This window comes from Anguilla anguilla, chromosome 13, assembly GCF_013347855.1.
Source record: "Anguilla anguilla isolate fAngAng1 chromosome 13, fAngAng1.pri, whole genome shotgun sequence".
NCBI classification, from domain to species: domain Eukaryota; kingdom Metazoa; phylum Chordata; class Actinopteri; order Anguilliformes; family Anguillidae; genus Anguilla; species Anguilla anguilla.
Genome location: NC_049213.1, coordinates 23,452,191 through 23,472,149, shown reverse-complemented (window position 1 = coordinate 23,472,149; position 19,959 = coordinate 23,452,191). Strand labels below are relative to the sequence as shown.

The window sequence follows — 19,959 nt, the reverse complement described above, 5'->3', positions numbered from 1 at the left end:
TGTGATTTATAAAACATTATGAATATAACATTTTGTTAGACTTGGGATTTTTGTTCTCTAAAATGTTGACGACTGTCCACACCACATTAAACATTTTTCATGAAACACAACACAAACACAAATATCTGTGTCTACAGAGATTTTTGGAAGGTGCACAGAACAAAACAGAATTTGGAAAGTATATGAAGCGCGTGCATTTAATGTGCATGTTAACCAATATTTTAATGCTGGGATTATCGTTATAATTATGAAACAGTATGTGCAGTGGACCATAGTATAGTTCCAAAGATATGCTACATACATTGTGTCTCCGCAATTGTCTTTGACCTACTGTTGACTAAATAATGAAAGAAGTCAATGAACGAGAACTCACTGGTGACAAATTGCTTTAGTGACCTTTACTGGCAGTGAAGACTCACCGCCATTACTTTCTCTCACCAGTTGTCAGTGCACAGAATCTGAATTAATGTAGCATGCCATTGTTAGACCTGGGTCAATACACACACCAGTCAAAACTGCATCAATAACAACAATGATTGAAAGCCATACTAAGTTGGCTGAGGGGTCAGAATTTTCCTACACCAATGCATAGCACACAGCAGCCATCACATTCATTAAAATGGTGGCTGGTTCACAATAAGAGTGCCAGCTAACTTTGATTTGGTGACTTTTACATACATAATCATAAGCACCATACTGTAAGAAAAGGCATTTGGTCCATTGGTCCACTGGTCCATTTTAGGGAAGTGTTTATGTGTATATATTTACTATTTATAGATGTCCAATTGGAGTGAAAATCAGCTTAAGTGGGGTATACTCACGTTACTGACTAGAAGGAACTCCATTAATCAATTATACAAGAAAAGCAATTCAGATACTTCATAAAATATCAGGACAAAGAAGTCACACATTAAACACAATGAGAAGAGAGCAACACAAGCACAGAAGGATACACAGCATGCAGAACAACACTTGGACCAGGATGCGCATGCTAAATCACCAAAGGGATTTAAACAGGGAAAAAACAATAAAAACTAAAAAAGAATTTTAAAAACAATAGAAAAGGCTGCTTGTTAAACGCCAGAATTCATTGTACAAGAGGCCTGAAAGACTACATAACCTTCATATGTACTGTCTTTGTTGTCTTTGAGAGTTCGCTTATCCAGTTTTAGGACTGGAAAGTGTGACATCACGATTGCACCAATTCCCTGTTCACTGGTACAGCAACAAGGAAAGCATATCAAGTGCTCTCTTGATGATTTACATGGTTTCCTGCTTTGTGCTTGACTGAAACCGCAAACAAACGAAATTAAAATTTTGTAAATGCCCTGAAATGTTTTATTTACATGACTTATTTTATTTACATAGCGTCAAATTTCCTTCTTTCTTCACCACTACAAAATATAGCTGTTTTTGCAGAAGTGCTGTGAAGAAATTTACAGGAGTAGTTATATTTGTATCATCTAAACAGGTCACTGAACCTGGTAATATGGGCAATACTCTGTACAGCACTGCTATAATGCTGTGTAAAATAATGTTCCTTCCCTGTGCATTAATTACTGTTACTGTAACTGTTATGAGGGAAGAGAAATATTTTTCCTTTGTGACAGGCTTTGTGACAGTCTTTCTTTAAAAAAACATTATACAATTAAAATTGAATTGGATATTTAATAAATAATATCTATAAAATACATGTATAGCAAGGTATACATAATTTATTATGACGTGTATAGGAGATCACACCACAAGCCTAGGTAAAGATATTATACAAGCCAGCAACTGTACTCATACATATTATTACCACAATACAGGAAACAGCAGCAAAGCTAGCTATTTTGTCCAGCTGATAACGTATAGCTGAAGTTTGTCCAAAATACCTAGTTTAGTCAACCAGTTTCCGAGCAAGCTAGTTAAGTTCAACCAAGCAGCTTACACTCTTGAAAAATATATACAAAATGCATCATGCTACAAAGCACACTTCTGATACTTCTTCTACAATACACAACATTGTATTCTTTCCTGAAGTGTACAGTGTTTTGCTAAGCTAACGTGTTGGTTTTCTAAGATCACATGACTACGCGTAAGTACGGAGCAGAAGCAAGTATTTTTCCACACAGAGAACAGAGCAAGAAGTTGGTATGTATGCAAAATAGTGATGGGATGTTTGATTCTTTTTTCCTGACTCCTTCGCAAACAATTTGTTCAGTGAAATGGATGAATCTTTCAGTACGTTCAATTGATTCAATAATTCCACTTCCTCAGAGCGCATAGGAATCAGCGAAAGAAGACTCAGAAAAGTGATTCTCCTTCAGAGCTGGCTTTACCGTTTATGAACTATTCATTCAGACGTGTCTCATTCATTCAGTGGAATGGATATAGCCATTCTTTGGTGTGATAGATTAGCTTGGCCCATGAGTGCTAAATCATTGCAATGGTTCTGACAGCAGACACAACTAGATAATGTACCCGATTAGAAGAACTCAAAAGAGTTGTTATTCTCGAGCCCCGAAAGAGTCGTGATTATAGTTCATTTCGTTCAGTAGCCTAGGGTACTGCCCATTTCTTGACTCATAAAACACAAGTTTAGGCAGTCAGCAGCTAATGTATTTACTTTTGGTTTTACTGCAACATCGCATTGTTTAAATGCTTTTTCACAATGTGATAAATTATCATTTTTAAATGCATGTTGGTTGGAGACTGAGTGTGATGTAGGTGGAGCTGCTTCGGTCAATCAAAAGAGTAAAATGAATGACTCAACTGAGAAAAGGAATCATTACTCCCGAGTCAGTAAAAAAAAAGTTGTTCATTTGGAACAAATCATTTACAAACTGCACACCACTAATGTAAAACAACTATTCACATTTGGGAAGAGAATATGTGCCTGGTAGTTGTAAACCTGTATTAATAATTAATTTATTTATTTAATGTATTTCGTGTATGTCTTTCTGGCCAGGTCAGAACTATTCTCTTCATTTAATTCACAGAAAGAATAACATTTAACTTTTTAGGATAATTTTTTAAATGGAAAGTAGAATAACATTGACCAGACAGTTTGACAGCACACTTCATGCTGCTACAATATTTGAAAATTATTTTTATATTTATTGCTTTTATTGGGTCCTGCAGGGGAGAGTTGGTATATACAGTATGTAAAGCACCATATATGTATCATGGTCAATAACTTTTTGTACACTGAAGCTACAGTAGCCATTTCAGGTTTTTACATGTGCAATTTGGTCCTCTACCAAGTGCTAAAACATGGAGCAATTCAAAATATTTTGGGGGAAATTTTGTTTTTTCTTTAACGGTTTTTGAGCAAGACAAGTACATCTGGGGTGGGTTTCCCGATAACATTATATTTTAGGATTAACAAGTGTGTTTACAAGGTTCTTAAGCAACAAACGGTCTCTTGTTAAGTAGGATTCCCAAACACGAAGGTTAGACAGACTGTTAAGAGGAACTTAGCAAAGAGCTTCTTTGTAAAGTGCGTTCTCGCTACAGCATGCGTAGTAGATAAATCAATATCGTAATATCAACAATATTTATCTGTTTTTTAATGCATTATTTTTTGTTGTTTAATTATTATTATTATTATTATTATTATTATTATTATTAGTAGTAGTAGTAGTAGTAGTAGTAGTAGTATTGCTATTATTATTATTATTACTTTTCATAATCTGAGGTGGTCTCACATTGCCATTGGAAATGTGTTTCCTTGAACATAAAATAATAATAATAATAACCTCCATATTTGTATTATAGGCAGTTTTAATTTACTGTTTCAATTATTCCACCCCTCTGTTACAATTATACCGACTAGGTCATATGAATGAAACATCGGACTGCTTGTACTTTGGTTTAAATTGTACGCAATTCGATGAAGTTATGAATGTAAATGAAACGGGTAATGACTAAACTGACATATCAAAGCTGTTTGAAGTGAAATTTCATAGTGCTAGGTGCTAAATATTTTCTGAGTAAATGTGCAACATTCAAAACCTGTTACATTTATACCAACTCTCCTCTACTGTACCTGTATGCTAAGATATATAGACTAATATTACTGTCTATACACCTACGCTGGACATGTATTCAGTGTTAAAGGTAAATGGTAGTGAAGTAAGGAAAGGGTTAATATATCTGTTATGATATGAGTGAATGGTAAGGTATGTTCAGGGTTATTAGGGCAGGCATGGTATTGTAAGCATTAATAGGGTATTTAGCACTAGAGTAAGAAAGTTCCAGTAACTAGAATAAGCATGTTCACTAACTGGCAAGCAGCTTTGTTTTATACACCTCAAAAAACTAAATATTCACAACAATTAATATACAGTTTAAGGTGTCATATAATACTGGTTTTCCCAGCATAAGCAACCTTTGTAAACTCTAACTCAGATAGGATTGCAAAATGACAAACTTAAATTCTCCTCATACAAAATTTGCAGTCAACAGCACCCTTCAGTATAAAGCATTCAAATTGTTTTTGTAAACGTCCAACAGCAATTGGAGCTTGACATGATATTTGGTTGCTAGTCTAGAACATTGTATTTAAACATACAACAAAAAGTATTACTAAAGCAGTCACATCATAGTTTTTACAGTCCCTGTTCGTCTGAGCGCCTTGAAATGAAAGTACATGGGTTGGCTCATTTTTCACCCCACGTTCATCTCAAACTCAAAAGTATGAAAAGGTGCTGAAAACTGAGGTAAACAAAAAACGATGACAACGCCAGCACTGTCGAGCCTCAAAAGAACATGTTTATTATTTAGAACTACTGCAGAAGTGTTTTTCCATCGGTGATAAGCCCTGTTGTTTTGCGTTTTGTGAAACTGCTTTCATTAGCACTACCTTTGCCATACTGTTGCTTTTTGCACCAGGTGTGTGCATACATACGTGTGTTCACAATTATTATTTAATTATTTCTGCTGGAAACAATTTCTGCATTGCTAATAACTTTATGGTTCTAAGAAGCAGCATACTGCACTTGGAGATTAACAAAAGCACTTTTCTGATATATTCTGACAACACCTTCAGTGGATAAAACTCCAGCCAAACCTGAGTACCAGATAACCTGTCTGCTCTGTAGTGTTTTCCTGGATTGGTATCACTCATTAAAATTTTAATTATGCATGTGCTAAAATATCTATTACTGTACCTTATTTATTTATTTTTTTTTCAGTTACAGTACACGGAATTGAGTATATACATAAGACTAACTGGTAGCAAGCCATCCAAATCTGTATTTACTTTTAATTGAGTAATGTGCATGATAAAAATGTATTTCCTGATGAATGAAGAGAGGCCAACATGATGGGAGGCCAACATAATGGGACCAACAAAGATCCCAACACTGTGTATGTTACTGACATGGTCAGCTACACATGAGATTGTGCCAGCCAACGCTGAATTGAAGGAGCATCTAAAGATATGGTGTATCAAATTTTACATCAAATTTACTGTATTTAAACTTTAGAAATCTGCATGGCCGCTTAGTGAAATGTTAAAGGGCAGTTGGTAAATAAATATGCAAATTATATATGTACAAAATAGAGTAGTTTGTTAAGTTATCAAGATATGGTGAAAAGGATTCTGGCCTTCGTATGTAGGGTTAAGTAGGAAAAGGGTAAAAAAAATTAACTTACTTGTACAGATTTTAAAATAAAACTTTTTTAAGTCTTTGGGCAACAAAAGAAAACAGAACTGAAACCACTGTTCCATTCCAAGTAAGAAATAATGTTATTTTAAATTGTAAGGAATTAGACTGTATTATACTGGCTCACACTCGACAGCTTAGCAAATAAGATATTAATCAACTGATGATGATCATTTGTCAACTTGGGCTTTTCAGTACCCAAGTACCCAAAGAAAATATTTTGTGACTGTGGAGATTTGTTCTATCGCACAATGTATAACCTCCATAGAGATGCTAAAGACGTGAAATCCTGACAAATACTGAGTCTTTCATAAAAAATAGAACCCATTGGCTTGAATAAATCTCGTTACTATTGCCACTGGTTGAATAAGAACAGAACTTCCTAAGAAGTGGACTAAAAATGAAAATGACTAACATATTGAATAGTACAGGCTGTTGGACTCATCTGAATACAATACTGTTCAGAAAAGAGGAAAACTCTTTAACTATGTATAAATGTCATTTTATCACCTCTAGTAAATAATTTAATTCTGAGATTGAGTATTTATTTTATTAATTATTTTGAGAATTTCACTTATTATTGTATTTCTAATGGAGTTTAATATACTATGGCAAAGAAAGATAAAGGAAGACACTACAGAATAAGATCATGTGAGCAGGTTTGCATGAAAAGTAATAAAAACGCAGTTTGCCAACATGCTACTAAAATCTAACATAGTACACATGCTGAAGGAATTGCCACAATATTTGGTGCACATTTACCCTATGAATATTAAACATGTGAGAAGGATCCTGTTTTGTAGCTTTAGTAGTACAAGGCAGAGAATAATTCTGTTAATATTATAATTTTACAAATGAATAGAACATTCTTCTTAACACATAAATATTAGCACTTGTGAAATGCATTTGTATATTGCCATATTTATCATTTATCATAAGGCTGCATCACCCTTCCTGTGCTCCTTTACCCAGCTTGCAAGCACGGAGCGGTCAACTAGCGGCCCGCCATCGGCACAGCCGTTGGTCCGCCCGCATACTGCAAATGGTCAGTACGGTGTGCCGTCAGCAGACACACGAGACTGAGGCAGTCGAGACAAGGATCCGCTTTCCAGAGAACAGCTGGCGAGCGGTCCTGCCACTATCGGACTGCTGCAGTTGCCGACGGCGGTCCGACAGGTGATCGCTTGCTGGGTGGGTTTTGAAGTCTGCAGAAATCCTTTCAATATATTTCAAGCTCTGCAGTATATCAATTCCTTTCAGTCACCAGACTGAGGAAAAGGAAAAATGCCCCATTCAGGTAAAATACTGATAAGGGGGAAAGGTCAACAATCTAGAACAGAGTCCTGTGTGCGGTTCTATTCTTAGGACAGATCACAGACAATGGGGCAGCAACACAGATTCTTCTCCTTTAGATCTCAGTCAAGAGTCACAGGCGTATGTTGTGTGACCTGCTAAATAACATGGCCCGCCCCTAGCCTTTCCAATCCCAGCTGAAGGCACACGGATATCTGTGCTTGCGTTTACGAGCTACAGGGTGGATCCGTTCTGTGTTTTTTACTGCTTATTGTGGCATTCCTGTGTAAGTTACTCATTGGCATCATGGGGGAACGTAAAAAACAAAAAAAAAAAACAGAAAGGAGAGAAGAGAGAAAAAAGGACTGTTTCACAAGTATAGGTGACATGCATTCAAAAGAAGTGCACAGTCAGCAAATAAGAAGGGAAAATCAAAATAGTTGGAGAGGGAGGAACCCATTGGGTAAGGACAAGGGAGTCTTCTCAACGTACCATTGACTAGGCTGGCATTACCAGGGGCATTTGCGCCTGCAGCACCATCGGTAGCTATAGTTGAGATGGGGTTGGCGGAGGGATGGGAGTGGTCTAGCGAGTAATAATGGATAAAAAAGGACAACAAATAGTGAACAAAAATAGCATGGTTAAGAAAAACAAGAGCCTCATCACCATGATTAGCATCGTTTTCATACAACGGTTCAAAATGAAAGGGCAGGGAGAAGAATGCTATTAACAGGCATAACATTCACAATGCAACATAAAGACGTTTCACATAATATGGATAAACAGAACAAAAAATAACAAGTACACAATGATCAATGGCACAGTAAGAGTGGATTGACCAGCTTCTCCTATGCTAAACCTGTAACCATCAGAACTGCTTCAAAATCAATCGGTGGGTTTATATTTAGGCACAATGAATATAAAGTATGTCCTACAGGCTTATTAAAACAAGAAATAAAAACACATCCTGTACAATTACATAGTTTGCTCATTTTGTTATATTGCTCCAATATAGCCAACCTTAAGTGCTTTCATTCTAATTTGATTAGTTTTCCTGTTTTTATTTATTGTTAGAGTTTTTTAAATATAAGGGTGAATCCCTCGTAAGGCCTGACTACCCATCAACACTTTCTGCCAGGTGAAAATGAAAACAGCAACTTGTCGGCCATCTAACTCAGATAGGTCATCTCAAATGAGTGATATCTGATTTTCACTTTCCTGGGCCACAGCCTGGTTTTGCAGTGATGATGAGGTGCCTGGGGCCACAGAGGGATCCCCTGTTCATTTTAATCTGCAGAAAATCTGTGTTAAGGCAGAGCCTTCAAATGTATGCATCAGCATATGAGGCTCAGCTGTACTGATCATTTATAAGGCAGTGGGCCCAATCGAAAACAAGCAATAAATCACTGAGGTGTACTGTCTGGTGTTTAATCATTTAATACAAACACATTCAAAGTAATCACAAAATCACAAAGCGAGCCAGCAGTTCTCGTTTTGCCCAAAATATTTGCTTTGGTGATAATATTCATGTGCCATGCGCAAAAAAATAATAATAAAAATAAAAAATAAATAAAAAAAGAAGTCATTTATTATTTTGTTTAAGGAATTTTAGCAGATTCGGTCAACCCATGGATCAGCTCAGCCTCTGCAGGAACATGGATGAGATGCTTTTTTCCCCATACTTAAAAAGACATGACTGGAAGGCTTCTCTTTTTAAGTGAAGAATCACTGTGACTGAAGCTGGATCAGGAATGGGGGGGTCGGGGTGGGGGTGGGAGGGGGGCTGGAGTTAAAGAGAGGGTTTAGTTGGGTAAACTGGTGGGTTGGTGGGACGGGGAGAGGCTGGGCGGCAGGGGAGGCGGGGGGAGGACTGAACGGTGACTGTGCTGATAGACACCCCTGGGGCAAAGTGAGGTCAGGTGACACAGGCTCATACTCTACCTGCTGGCTGCTGGCCATCCTCCACTGCCTGACCTGCATAGTGATTTTCAGAATAATAAGACAATAAGGTGGAGTAGCTACATGCTAGCTGAGACGTTCACACCGTTAGCTTGGGGAATGCAAGGGTAACATTATTATTACAGACCAGTACTGTATATTGTTTAAGGAACAATGTTCTTAAGATTTGGGGTGAAAATGTATTTATTTATTTATTTATTTATTTCAGCACCAATTACACCAGGAAATTCATATTAAATAAAGGAGATGATGAACACAGATGATGTTCAGTGCTGAAGAGGTCACATCTGCAAAAAAATGTATTTTTCCCATTTACTGTAGAACTGGATGGACATTATTATATGAACTAAACATAGGAGCTTAATGTCTAGTAGTATCTTGCCTTCCACCTATGCAGTTTTTGTCCCTGAATTATTTAGGATCAAAGATGATCACAAAACTCCAGGCCGCTTCTAAAAACTATATGAGTAACATAGTTTATGCTTTAGAACATTCTTGGCAAGGCAAATGTGAGCACATCATTAAGATCAATGAGCATGATAAATATACTTCCTAACCATACTTAAATACATGTGTTTTGTATGTTGAACAGCCGTCATTATTGTCTGTAGTTCAGCTTTACAAACGTAATGATTCACTAATGTCGTTTTCTGGTTGGAAGAGCGAAAATCCTGGAAGGCAATGCATATTATTGTTTGTACTTGCCTGGACTCTTATTTTGCCATGCACTAATACAAAAAGAAACATTGTAAACAATCAAACTTCATCAAGCACTTTGTTTAGATTAGTGCAGGAGAGAGGCACTCTGTAGGTCTGTGCTAATCTGCATTTATAAACTGAACTGAACTCATCAGCAAGTAGTGTAAGCAAAGCTTCTTCACCCACGTCGGTACAGTAGCTGGACTGCAGACCCCCCCTCCCCCCCCCCAAAAAAAAAACAAAAAAACAAAAAACAAAAAAACAACTGTAATTCAGATCACTTCTACAGCTCAATGCAACATTCCAAATGTATGCAGACCGGAGAGTGACACACATACCTTTCTTCTCCTTCTTCTCCTCCTCCTCTCCACCAGCCCCCAGGAGCGTGAAGATGATCCCAGTCTGAGAGTTGACTCCCACTGCAGTGACCAGCATTCGGCCCGATCCCTCCATCACATGGGTCCCTGAGATGTGTGGCAGACAGAGGTCACTGGTCAGAGAAGATCATCTACAGCTCAAATCTGGTGTGTGGTGAACAGTATTATTGTTAAAATAATCTCTCCACTGAGTCACATTTCATAAATGGTCATCCAAACTACCTGGCTTCACTCAACAATGGTTTTTAATTCTTCTTGTGTGCCAACTACATTATGTAGCTTAATAAATGTCATACAGTTCTTCAAAGGGATGAGCATTGTGATTGGACATTCAATTAATTAATTTATTTATTGGTTCCCAAGTTCAAATGCTCATATAATTATAGGGGCGACATAGCTCAGGAGGTAAGAGCAGTTGTCTGGCAGTCGGAGGGTTGCCGGTTTGATCCCCTGCCCTGGGCGTGTCCCTGAGCAAGACACCTAACCCATAATTGCTCCCAACAAGCTGATTGGTACCTTGCATGGCAGCCTTTCACCGTTGGTGTGTGAGTGTGTGTGTGAATGGGTGAATGAGAGGCACCAATTGTAAAGCGCTTTGGATAAAAGCGCTATATTAATGCAGTCCATTTACCAATTAAACCCTGATTTTTTCAGTAGAACTGTATGTATATGATGAAACACTGAAAAGAGATCTGTATTCACTCACAAATGCAGGCAGACATTTTGGAAATATTATTCATTAGCTGCAAATGTATGCACACAGGGATCTCATGATTTCCTGCATGAATATTACTGAGAAAATAAGTCATTGTGTTTTTCTTAACATTTTGTTGATTAACAAACATTTTAATTCCAGTCCAAGTAATTGATTTGTGAACGCATAGGAAAACATCAGAAAATTGGACTATCCAGTCTTATCCCTACATTTACTGCTTGGGAGAACAATCATCCAACTGGTCATTAATTAAACTGTAAATAAAACTGTCAAAGCTCGTGGGAATATTCTTATCTGTAGTATATTGCCATTCAAGTCATCTGATCCATAACATCAAGCTGCAAATACACCCATTTTGAAAATATAATTGTTCCTCTATTCAGATTGCTTCCTTTGTGTTCAGATTATTTGTAACAGAGTATCAGTTGAAGATAGCTTAGCTCAACTCAAGCTGCAGAAGTACTTCCAAAATTCTAAAAGTTTGGAGGAAAACCTTACAATTATGTGCTCTAGAAATGACATGACACAAAACTGAATTGCATAAATGTCTGATCAGGATATATTTACAGCATTAAAAACATTATTTTCTAAAATAGAAACCCTGAATCCCACACTACACATTATCAAAGGGTAGATCCGTAACCTTTCTGAATAACCAGCTGTTCACCATACATATTATAATCTGGGGTATGACTGAAAATAAAGCCAAATTCTCGTTTTAAATATGCTGAAAACAAAATAAAAGACTAATGGCACAATTTTCATCACACTTCAAGGAAGAGAACTTTGCAAAAATATGGCTCTGTCGAAAATATGTAAGTATCGTATCAATCTTTCTCAGGACTTTCTGAAACTAGGGGATGACCTCAATAAAAGCCATTAAAGCAGAAAGAAATTCATAACTGTACGTCAATTTTACGTGTTTCTCCCTTCATTGAAATTCACATTATAATTAAGATCCCTTTTCATCCATTTAGAAAATGTCAGGCTGTTGTGAGTTGAATAATTGATTCGGTATACAAGGCTTTTGCGTAGTTTACAGAAAATAGGGGTGAAGTCTGACTAATTCATCAATGTCTTTTAATTGTAAATTTGTTAACCTACAGTATAAATGACTAACTTGGTACGTCCCACTGCTTCTCACTGCTGTACTTCTCTACAAGAAAAACAAGGTCACCTAGAAAATGTAAATCACAGGCCAATGGTCACTGACCAGAGAGAAGCATGGGATCTTTGTCTGCCGATTTCCGCACATGGTCCGATTCCCCAGTTAAGGAACTTTCATCAATCTTCAAATCATTTCCTTGTATTAAGATTCCATCTGCTGGAAGTAGGTCACCTTAAAAAAGAAGAGATTAAGAAAAAAGACCTTAAATCTACTGCATGACTGACACAATAGTGCAAAAATAAAAAACCAAAGAAATAAAGAGGTGTTCAGAATGCAACTATTTAACATCCAAAGTGAAGTTAATCATGTCCTCATATGCATCTTCTCATTTGTTAATTGTCAAGATAATTGATGCCTCACTTCAGATGTCCTCTAATGTGACTCCTTAGCCATCTAGCCAGGCCCTTGTGTTATGCATCCAGCTGGTGTGGAACGGCAGACAAAAGGTAAACATTCCATTACAGTTACGGAACACTTACCATATTTGATTTGTGCGATGTCGCCGACCACAATGTCCGATACGGGGAGCTGTATGACCTGGCTGCCCCGCACCACTTGGAATTTCTGCTCCTGCTCGATGCGGCTTTGTAAACCTCGGAACTGCTTCTCTTTGCTCCAGTCATTAAAGGCAGTGACAAGTACAACACAGACCACAGACAGCAAGATGGCAGCCCCCTCGATCCAGCCAGCCTCTGCCTCCCCCTCATCCTCGGCCCCTGCGGCAGCACTCCCACAAGCTGTAAGGACACGGAGCACCTGTGTATGAAAATGCATACCAGGGCACACACACACACACAGACACACTCACACACGCACACAAACACATGCACACGCACTCATGCACACACACACATGCGCGCACACACACACACACTCACACACACTCACACACGCACACACACACTCACTCCCACAAGCTGTGAGAACACAGAGCACCTGTATCTGAATATATACGTTTATGTCAATACTAATATGTACATATTATTTCATCTCACTTTAACGACAGTAAATCATAAAAAGACACATAACTGAGTCATAATGGGAAAAGTCTGGTGGATGATGCAAGCTACAATAAGTGCATCAACTCTGCAGTGGACAGGGATGGCATTTGGCAAAGGAGTACATTTTCCACAACACTCGCCAAAGGGAACAAACGGTGCACCCCAATTTTTCATCTCATTTCATGATGTGACAAAAATGTATTCTTTTTGCTTTTGCTGAGACAGAAATATACAGTACTATTTGGGTTGACAGATGATGAAAATTAGCAGTATGCATTATGCAAATTCAACATGCAATATCCCACCAAAGGAAAAATGATTCCTAATTTTTGCAAGCCAATTCAAACAAATTTGACTATCAAAAATTCATAACCATAATTTCCCTATACGAACATAAAAAGTAGATCCATTTTCACCAAGAATATTTTTCCACATCCCAGAAATAAATGTCAGGAGACAATGTATTTTTTTTGAATATATTAAAGCTATACGAAGTTTTCTTTTGGTACCATTCAAGCTAATTACACCCAATTCCTGGGGGAAAAAACAGAGAATAATATGCCATTGCTAACTACCTATGAAATCAATCAAATAAATGACACTGGAATGAATGGATGCCTAGAATATCTAAAAGCTTGTAATTTACCATCTTTATTGTCATCGTTGATCACTAAACACCATATCCTGTGCTCTCTGTTTTTGTGGTTACTGCTGTTTAAACAGCAGGTGGTGGTAGCAGTAGTTTTTTGTTGAATTTGTCAAAAACTGCATTGGTGTAATATATATTTTTTTGGCCATTGTAGATGAGAATGTTAATATCCATCTTTTACATTTACATATCTTTGCTATTTGAACTTGACCTAGATGCTTCACTTTTATCCCAGATAGGAACATTCTGACAGCATTTTAATGATTTTCTCTGGCGCTCCAGCCTTCTTAATTCTGCAGTCACCTTCATCGACATCACTGGCCCGTTAGTAATGAAAAATGATGATACCCGAACTTCATCAAGTCATCAAGCCTTGGCATTGTCTCCACTGTGAATACCGAGACACCATTGCACCATTATATCAAATCCCTCTCTCCTCATCAGAAGTCACCTGTAAGATTTGGAGCAGTAGAGGCTGTCATTCAGATATTCAGTCATAGAGAGCAAAGTCACAAGGCCACAGCACTGTCCCAGCAGGGATCAAAACCCATTTTGGAGCAGAACCAGCATTTGGGTTCTGCTCCAAAAAACGAAGAGGGCATTCCGTACCCGATTTTGCCTTCCTATTTCAATCCCTCATTAAACTGCATCCTGTAGCATATTTTAGAGCAGAAAGCAACAGCTGCCTGCTGGCAGACACATCTATTTGGTATGAAATTAACTTCTATTATAGACTGTAATAAAATCAGTCAATTTATCTGCAATGCCCAATACTTTGCAAATAGAGTGCTGGAGCTGCTTTCTAAAGCAGAGAAACAATGAAAATCTTCCAGAAGCGAGCTCTTGATATAGGATAGCACCTCGGTATCCCGTGCTCTGTGGGGTGAGCTAACACCTTTAGCTAAATGTAAATTCACTGAGAAGCAAGCACAGCTGCACCTCCTCATCACCTCACTGGCTACGGAGGGAAGAGCGCTGTCATTGGGAGCGCTGTCTTTGAAGGGAACATTTAAAGCTATGATGACACGGTTCATTTGACCCTCTGCCAGTGATTTTTTATTCCTTCCTGCGAACATCACCTTGATGGAACATACCAAAAAATACCTCACTTCAGTTAATCATAATTACCGAATATAACAACTAAAAATACGTGTGTCCTGATAAATACTTCTTATCAAAGTAAATCATTTGGGACAAAAACAATTATATTGTTACTAGGGGAGTAAACCTAAGGCTTCACCATGATAGGGTATGATTTCGATTCTCAAAGCAAAAGTTTGATATTTAGCAATATCACAAATTTTGCTATGACATGATCCAACACAATCCTGTATAGTAAGAAGCCATTGATGTATATGATCCAGCTAACACAATTTCATGACACATACAACTGAGATGAGATTAGGAGTGCAAAAACATACTAACGTCATGTTTAACATTAGTGACGGACATTAGCGCAAGAGGTCGAGTTGGAAGCGCAAACAACGTTTACAGCAGTGTTGCTAGAGAGCAAACCACTGTAAGATTATCGACATTAAAATAAATATTTTGCTATGATTTATAACAATACAGATTGATTTTTGCATGTTGTATCGATAGGACCAGATCATTGCTCATTGAACTGATACATCAATCCAGAAAGCAGAATAAGCAGAAAGTTCATATTTGGCCTAGTTGCTGTCCATGGTTCTGAAGAGTAAAAGTACATCATATAACCACTATATACAGTTTTTGCATTTTTAACACTGCACCAGATCTTTATCTGCGTCTTGTTCTTATTAAATGCTCCCTGTCTCTTGGAAGGTGACATTTTTGCAAAAATGTGTAATTAGCATCTCCTAGTATATTCCATGGCTGAAGTTAAAGAATACATTAACTACACATCATTTTGCCACATTGGAATGCAAACATGAGGGGGACATTACTTCACTGGCATTACTGCTTTACTTATTTTCACTTTTTTAAGTTTCTGTGTTTGTTATATAATCTGTTATATTTTCTGAATATATTTGAAGATATCTTTTTATATGCAAATCAGAAAAAAGGTCTCTTTTTCTTATTCCACAAAGGATTGTGACCTTTAAGCAAATCTTTGAGCAATGCACTCTCTGTTTGCCTGCTACTCTTTTTCATGTTATGAGGAAAGTGATTTTTTGTTCCCCCTCCATATACGATATTGATCCTGAGACGCCTGCTTATCTTTGCATGGAGAGCCACAGGGAGAAAATCTGTAACGGCGTAATTCAATCTAACCAGCAGTGATGACTGGGAGCAGACACGCAGCACCATCAATCTTCCTTACCGAAAGCAGACCATGTCATTCTTGCTGCAAACCCAGGGAGGGAGGCTGGCTGTCAGCAGCCGCCCCAGTCCTCATGGGCACATCACGCCCATCAGGAATTTCTCCTGATGAGTGTAATGCTGTCTCTGAAGCCCATTACTAGGTTGACATTGCATCCCCATTTACCGGCTTGACACAGGCAGAAAACTAGGACTAGGTGTCTTGAAATACTTGCGAAACATGAAAGTAGTTCACCACCATTTACCTCACCTTGGGCTATTTTTAAAAGCCAGGTAGGACAGCTTGTCTGTGTCTCTGTGAGACATGGAAGGCAGGAGAGGCAAGATGCCCATTTATTAGAATTCAATACACATCACTGATGGGGTTTATTCATTTCAGAAGACAAAAACAGAGTTACAACTTCAGTTGCAGTAACAAGCTCTAACTTGTTGCTGCAACATGTATTGCTCACTCGAGATCAATTCTGAAATTGTTGGTAGCTTTATTCCTCATGCCAACTTTGGAATGAAATATATGACAACTAAACATGCGGATTTGATAAAGCAGGATAACAGACACACCAAAGACTAACTAAAAACGATTATCTATTTAACCAGCTGTAATATATTTGATATGTCAGGCTAGGTTAGATGGGTACAATAGTTTACACAAAGTATCCAGAGAAGAACAGACTAAAGTTTTATTCTACTAAAAAAGTTTATAAGCTGCATTCCAAAAGATATTAATTAATTATTTCCTTATAGTCATGACTCTAGTAGGTCCCTTTTCATATAGTCTTGTAGTCATGCCATATGGTTACATTGCATTATGGTAACACAGGCAACACAAAAGGTAAAACTTTACTTTAGGTTGAACTTGCATAAATGCTTTAGCATCTAGACATATGACAAAATTAAAGCGCATTTTGGGTCATGTAATTTCATTTCTAACTGTTGTGATTTATATTACTAATTCTGCATTTGGAACAAGCTTGCTTAATGGCTGTCGTCATTGTACATTTTACAGCAGAGTGGTTTGATGCATGCCCTTCACCTATAGGTTATTCCTCTAATGACATCTTTCGTATGCTTCATTAACTTGGCCCTTAGAAAGCACCTTCAGTGGATTCCGATTCCCTGTCTTGTTTGAGAAAGCTTGGAACATTCTAGAGTCATTCTAGTTAACAAGGCCATGTGAGGTGATGTTTTTTCCTTTCCAAACCCAGGGGAATATACACGGCGAAGGCAGAAGCACACACCAGATGTGCCACGCTATATTGTTAGAAAGCTCCATGTAAACAAGTGATCCTTGCGTAAAGAGCGCGCGCATGTTCAGTTGTTGCTCTCAAAGCTCGCTGCCGCCTTCCCCGTCGTAACGAGCCAGCTCACTCGGCAACAATTCACGAGTGGTAATTCAGGGCCAGCTAAGGGATCATCGTTTCTGGTTGCGCGGACAGGATAAATTATCTCTGCTCATATCGGCCCTGTAATGAACACTCATTACCTGAGTCTTCAGGGACCGATCCCACACCGTTTACCTTTTAAAGTCAAAAGCATGATGTTATTCTGCGACTCCTGTGATAGACAGGCATATAGACAGATAGCTTAGCACTCACATTCACTCCCCTCCCCTGGAGGGTGGTAAAAGGACAGTCCCAGGGAGATCATGGCGGCGATTTCTAAGATAATGAGGGTCACATCTTGCAGCGCTTCCCATACTAACTGTAAGAATGTTTTTGGCTTCTTTGGAGGTATAATGTTTTTCCCATAGACTTCTCTTCTCTTGTCTAAGTCGGCTGCAACTCCAGACAAACCTGAAAGGAAAAAAAAACAAAAAAAAACATGTATGACAGCAATAATAAAAATTTCAAAAAACAAATGAAACATTTCTGTAAAACACAACTTCGGATGCTTTCGAAATGTCAACCTCAAATCAAAAGCTTGTATGCTGTTTTGCTGCAACAGTCAACTGCAAGACTGCAGCCTGCCTGGCACCATTAGTACTACAGCATGAAATACATTTCACTTGTGAACCAGTGCAACTGTCATAGCATGATACCAGCAAGTAATTAATTCATGGAATTATTTTTAAAAAAACAATGGAGTGTAGATTTTAACTATAACCATAGGTATTTATCATTCTCATTTAGACAGAGCTCTAGCAGAAAATGGTATCCTCCTTCAGAAAAAAGGGATGTCACACTTAATTATTTCAAATGCTTTTGAAAACTACAATTAATTTTTTATTTTTTCATAGAAAATGCTAGAGAAAGGTCACCCACGAAAGTAGCTAGTAAGAGTGACGGAGTTACACGCCACTGCCAAATTCCACCCACATTTGCCGAGTGGTGGGTGTCAATGTCAAGCCCTGCACTGGAGTAATGGGCAATAATTCCAATTACACGACATCCTAGGGTAAAACTAGTCCCGTCAGTAGGGCTATAAATACATATTATTATGTTCATTTTTTTGGTAAAGTTGTAGCAGGAGTCATAATGGCACATTCAGAGTACAAATACTGATTAAAGCCAGGGGATCGATCAGAAAGTAAAAAATAAAAAATCAAGCCTTTGACAAGCGAATGCACACGGACAGAAAAAAAACGAATACGCTCTCTTTGCAAGATTGGGCCCTCGTGCCCCCCCCACAGTCTTCAATTACAGTGCTGACTCATCAGCCGGGCTGTTTGCTGCACTTACATAAGACGCTCTATAAAGGCAGGGGCCAAGGCCTTCGCCCTCCCCTCCTCTGCAGATACCGTGTGCCATGCAAATTATCCTGACACTGCCAAAGTTCCAGCAAGCTCCAGGCACACTTAGCGGTGCGTTCAAAGATAAAATAAAAATAAATGAAACCGCACAACATAACCACGGTGCGTTCAACCCCTCCCCGACGCGTCGCGCTTCAGTGTTGTATCCCTCTGAAAACACCGCCTCGAAAAGAGCTACTTCATTAAGGATATTTTCACTGATATTCACACTGACTATTGGCCATTCTACGTTTTAGAGAAAAAACTGGGGAATACACATTTGTTTTATAAAGAATGTGAAAAGAAGATGTTTTAAGTTGTAATCATGGTATAACAAGAGATATCTCAACCTCCCAAAATAATAAAAAATAGAAACTGACACTTTGCTGAAAACTTCGCTTTTTGCAGTGATGATTGTATTCCGATTATATACAAGAAAATAATGTTAAGACCCTTTAATAAATGTCAAAGTACTATGTACTAAAGTACAGTGTTTCCTGTATACTCTCTATGCTTCATATGGCCACCCAGTGTCCCTAGCTAGTCTTTAAAACAGGAGAAGCTTTTCTTAGCTTCTAAATCTCACTGAACCCAAAGAAAAATTCCAGGAACAATGCCCTTTGGCAAACTAAGCTCACAGGATCAATTACTAAAATAATAAATTCAATGGATCTGTTATTCTCCTCTCATTATTTTTTTCATTACAAAACTACCATTCAGGTACAAAACATCACGGCTGTATCCTTTAGAGGAAATCAATATATGCCATGTAGCAAAGAAAATGTTTCTTTGTAACAAGTCGGAAATAGCATTGTATAGCTTTTGCTAAGTGTGGCACTGAATAGCACTGGAGAAACAACAATACCCAGAGCTATTGCAAACCTCAGCCTTTAGAGAAAACAGAGAGACTAGAGTAGAGACTACAAACTGGCAGGCTCCTCAGAAGCCATTATTATATATATATATATATATATATATATATATATATATATATATATACACACACACAGTGAAATTCATCCTCTGCATTTAACCCATCCTAATTACTTAGGAGCAGTGGGCAGCCACAGTGCAGCACCCGGGGACCAACTCCAGTTCCGAGGCCAGTGCCTTGGTCAAGGGCAACGGCAGGAGTACAGTACACCCAGCCTAATCTGCATGTCTTTGGACTTATATATATATATATATATATACACACACACACACACACACACACACACACACACACACACATACATACATTATCTGAGCAGGGGAAACATTCCCATATTCATAAGCCTCTCTAAACATTAAAGGAGATGTGTCTCTGAAGATCAAACACCTGTACAATCTCTTCATTCAAAAAGACACTTTTGTCAGTATTGATACCTGAGGAACAGAGCTGTAATAAGATTCCAATGTCACAGCCAAAAGTT

The 19,959-nt window shown here is 38.0% G+C and overlaps 1 protein-coding gene across 16 annotated transcripts in view; it reads right to left on the bottom strand.

Annotated features, from left to right (window-relative positions):
- atp2b2 (ATPase plasma membrane Ca2+ transporting 2) overlaps positions 1-19,959 on the bottom strand; it is a 159,813-nt gene that overhangs the window by 34,774 nt on the left and 105,080 nt on the right. For 9 of the 16 annotated variants that reach the window (XM_035388172.1, XM_035388185.1, XM_035388184.1 and 6 more), the window contains 6 exons: positions 17,412-17,609; positions 12,345-12,602; positions 11,911-12,036; positions 9,944-10,069; positions 8,889-8,921; positions 7,440-7,532 (listed from right to left, as the gene is read on the bottom strand). In XM_035388172.1, coding sequence (XP_035244063.1) covers positions 7,440-7,532; positions 8,889-8,921; positions 9,944-10,069; positions 11,911-12,036; positions 12,345-12,602; positions 17,412-17,609 — 834 coding nt within the window. The remainder of the gene's footprint in view (positions 1-7,439; positions 7,533-8,888; positions 8,922-9,943; positions 10,070-11,910; positions 12,037-12,344; positions 12,603-17,411; positions 17,610-19,959) is intronic. The other 7 variants (XM_035388178.1, XM_035388183.1, XM_035388186.1 and 4 more) reach the window with 3 other exon arrangements.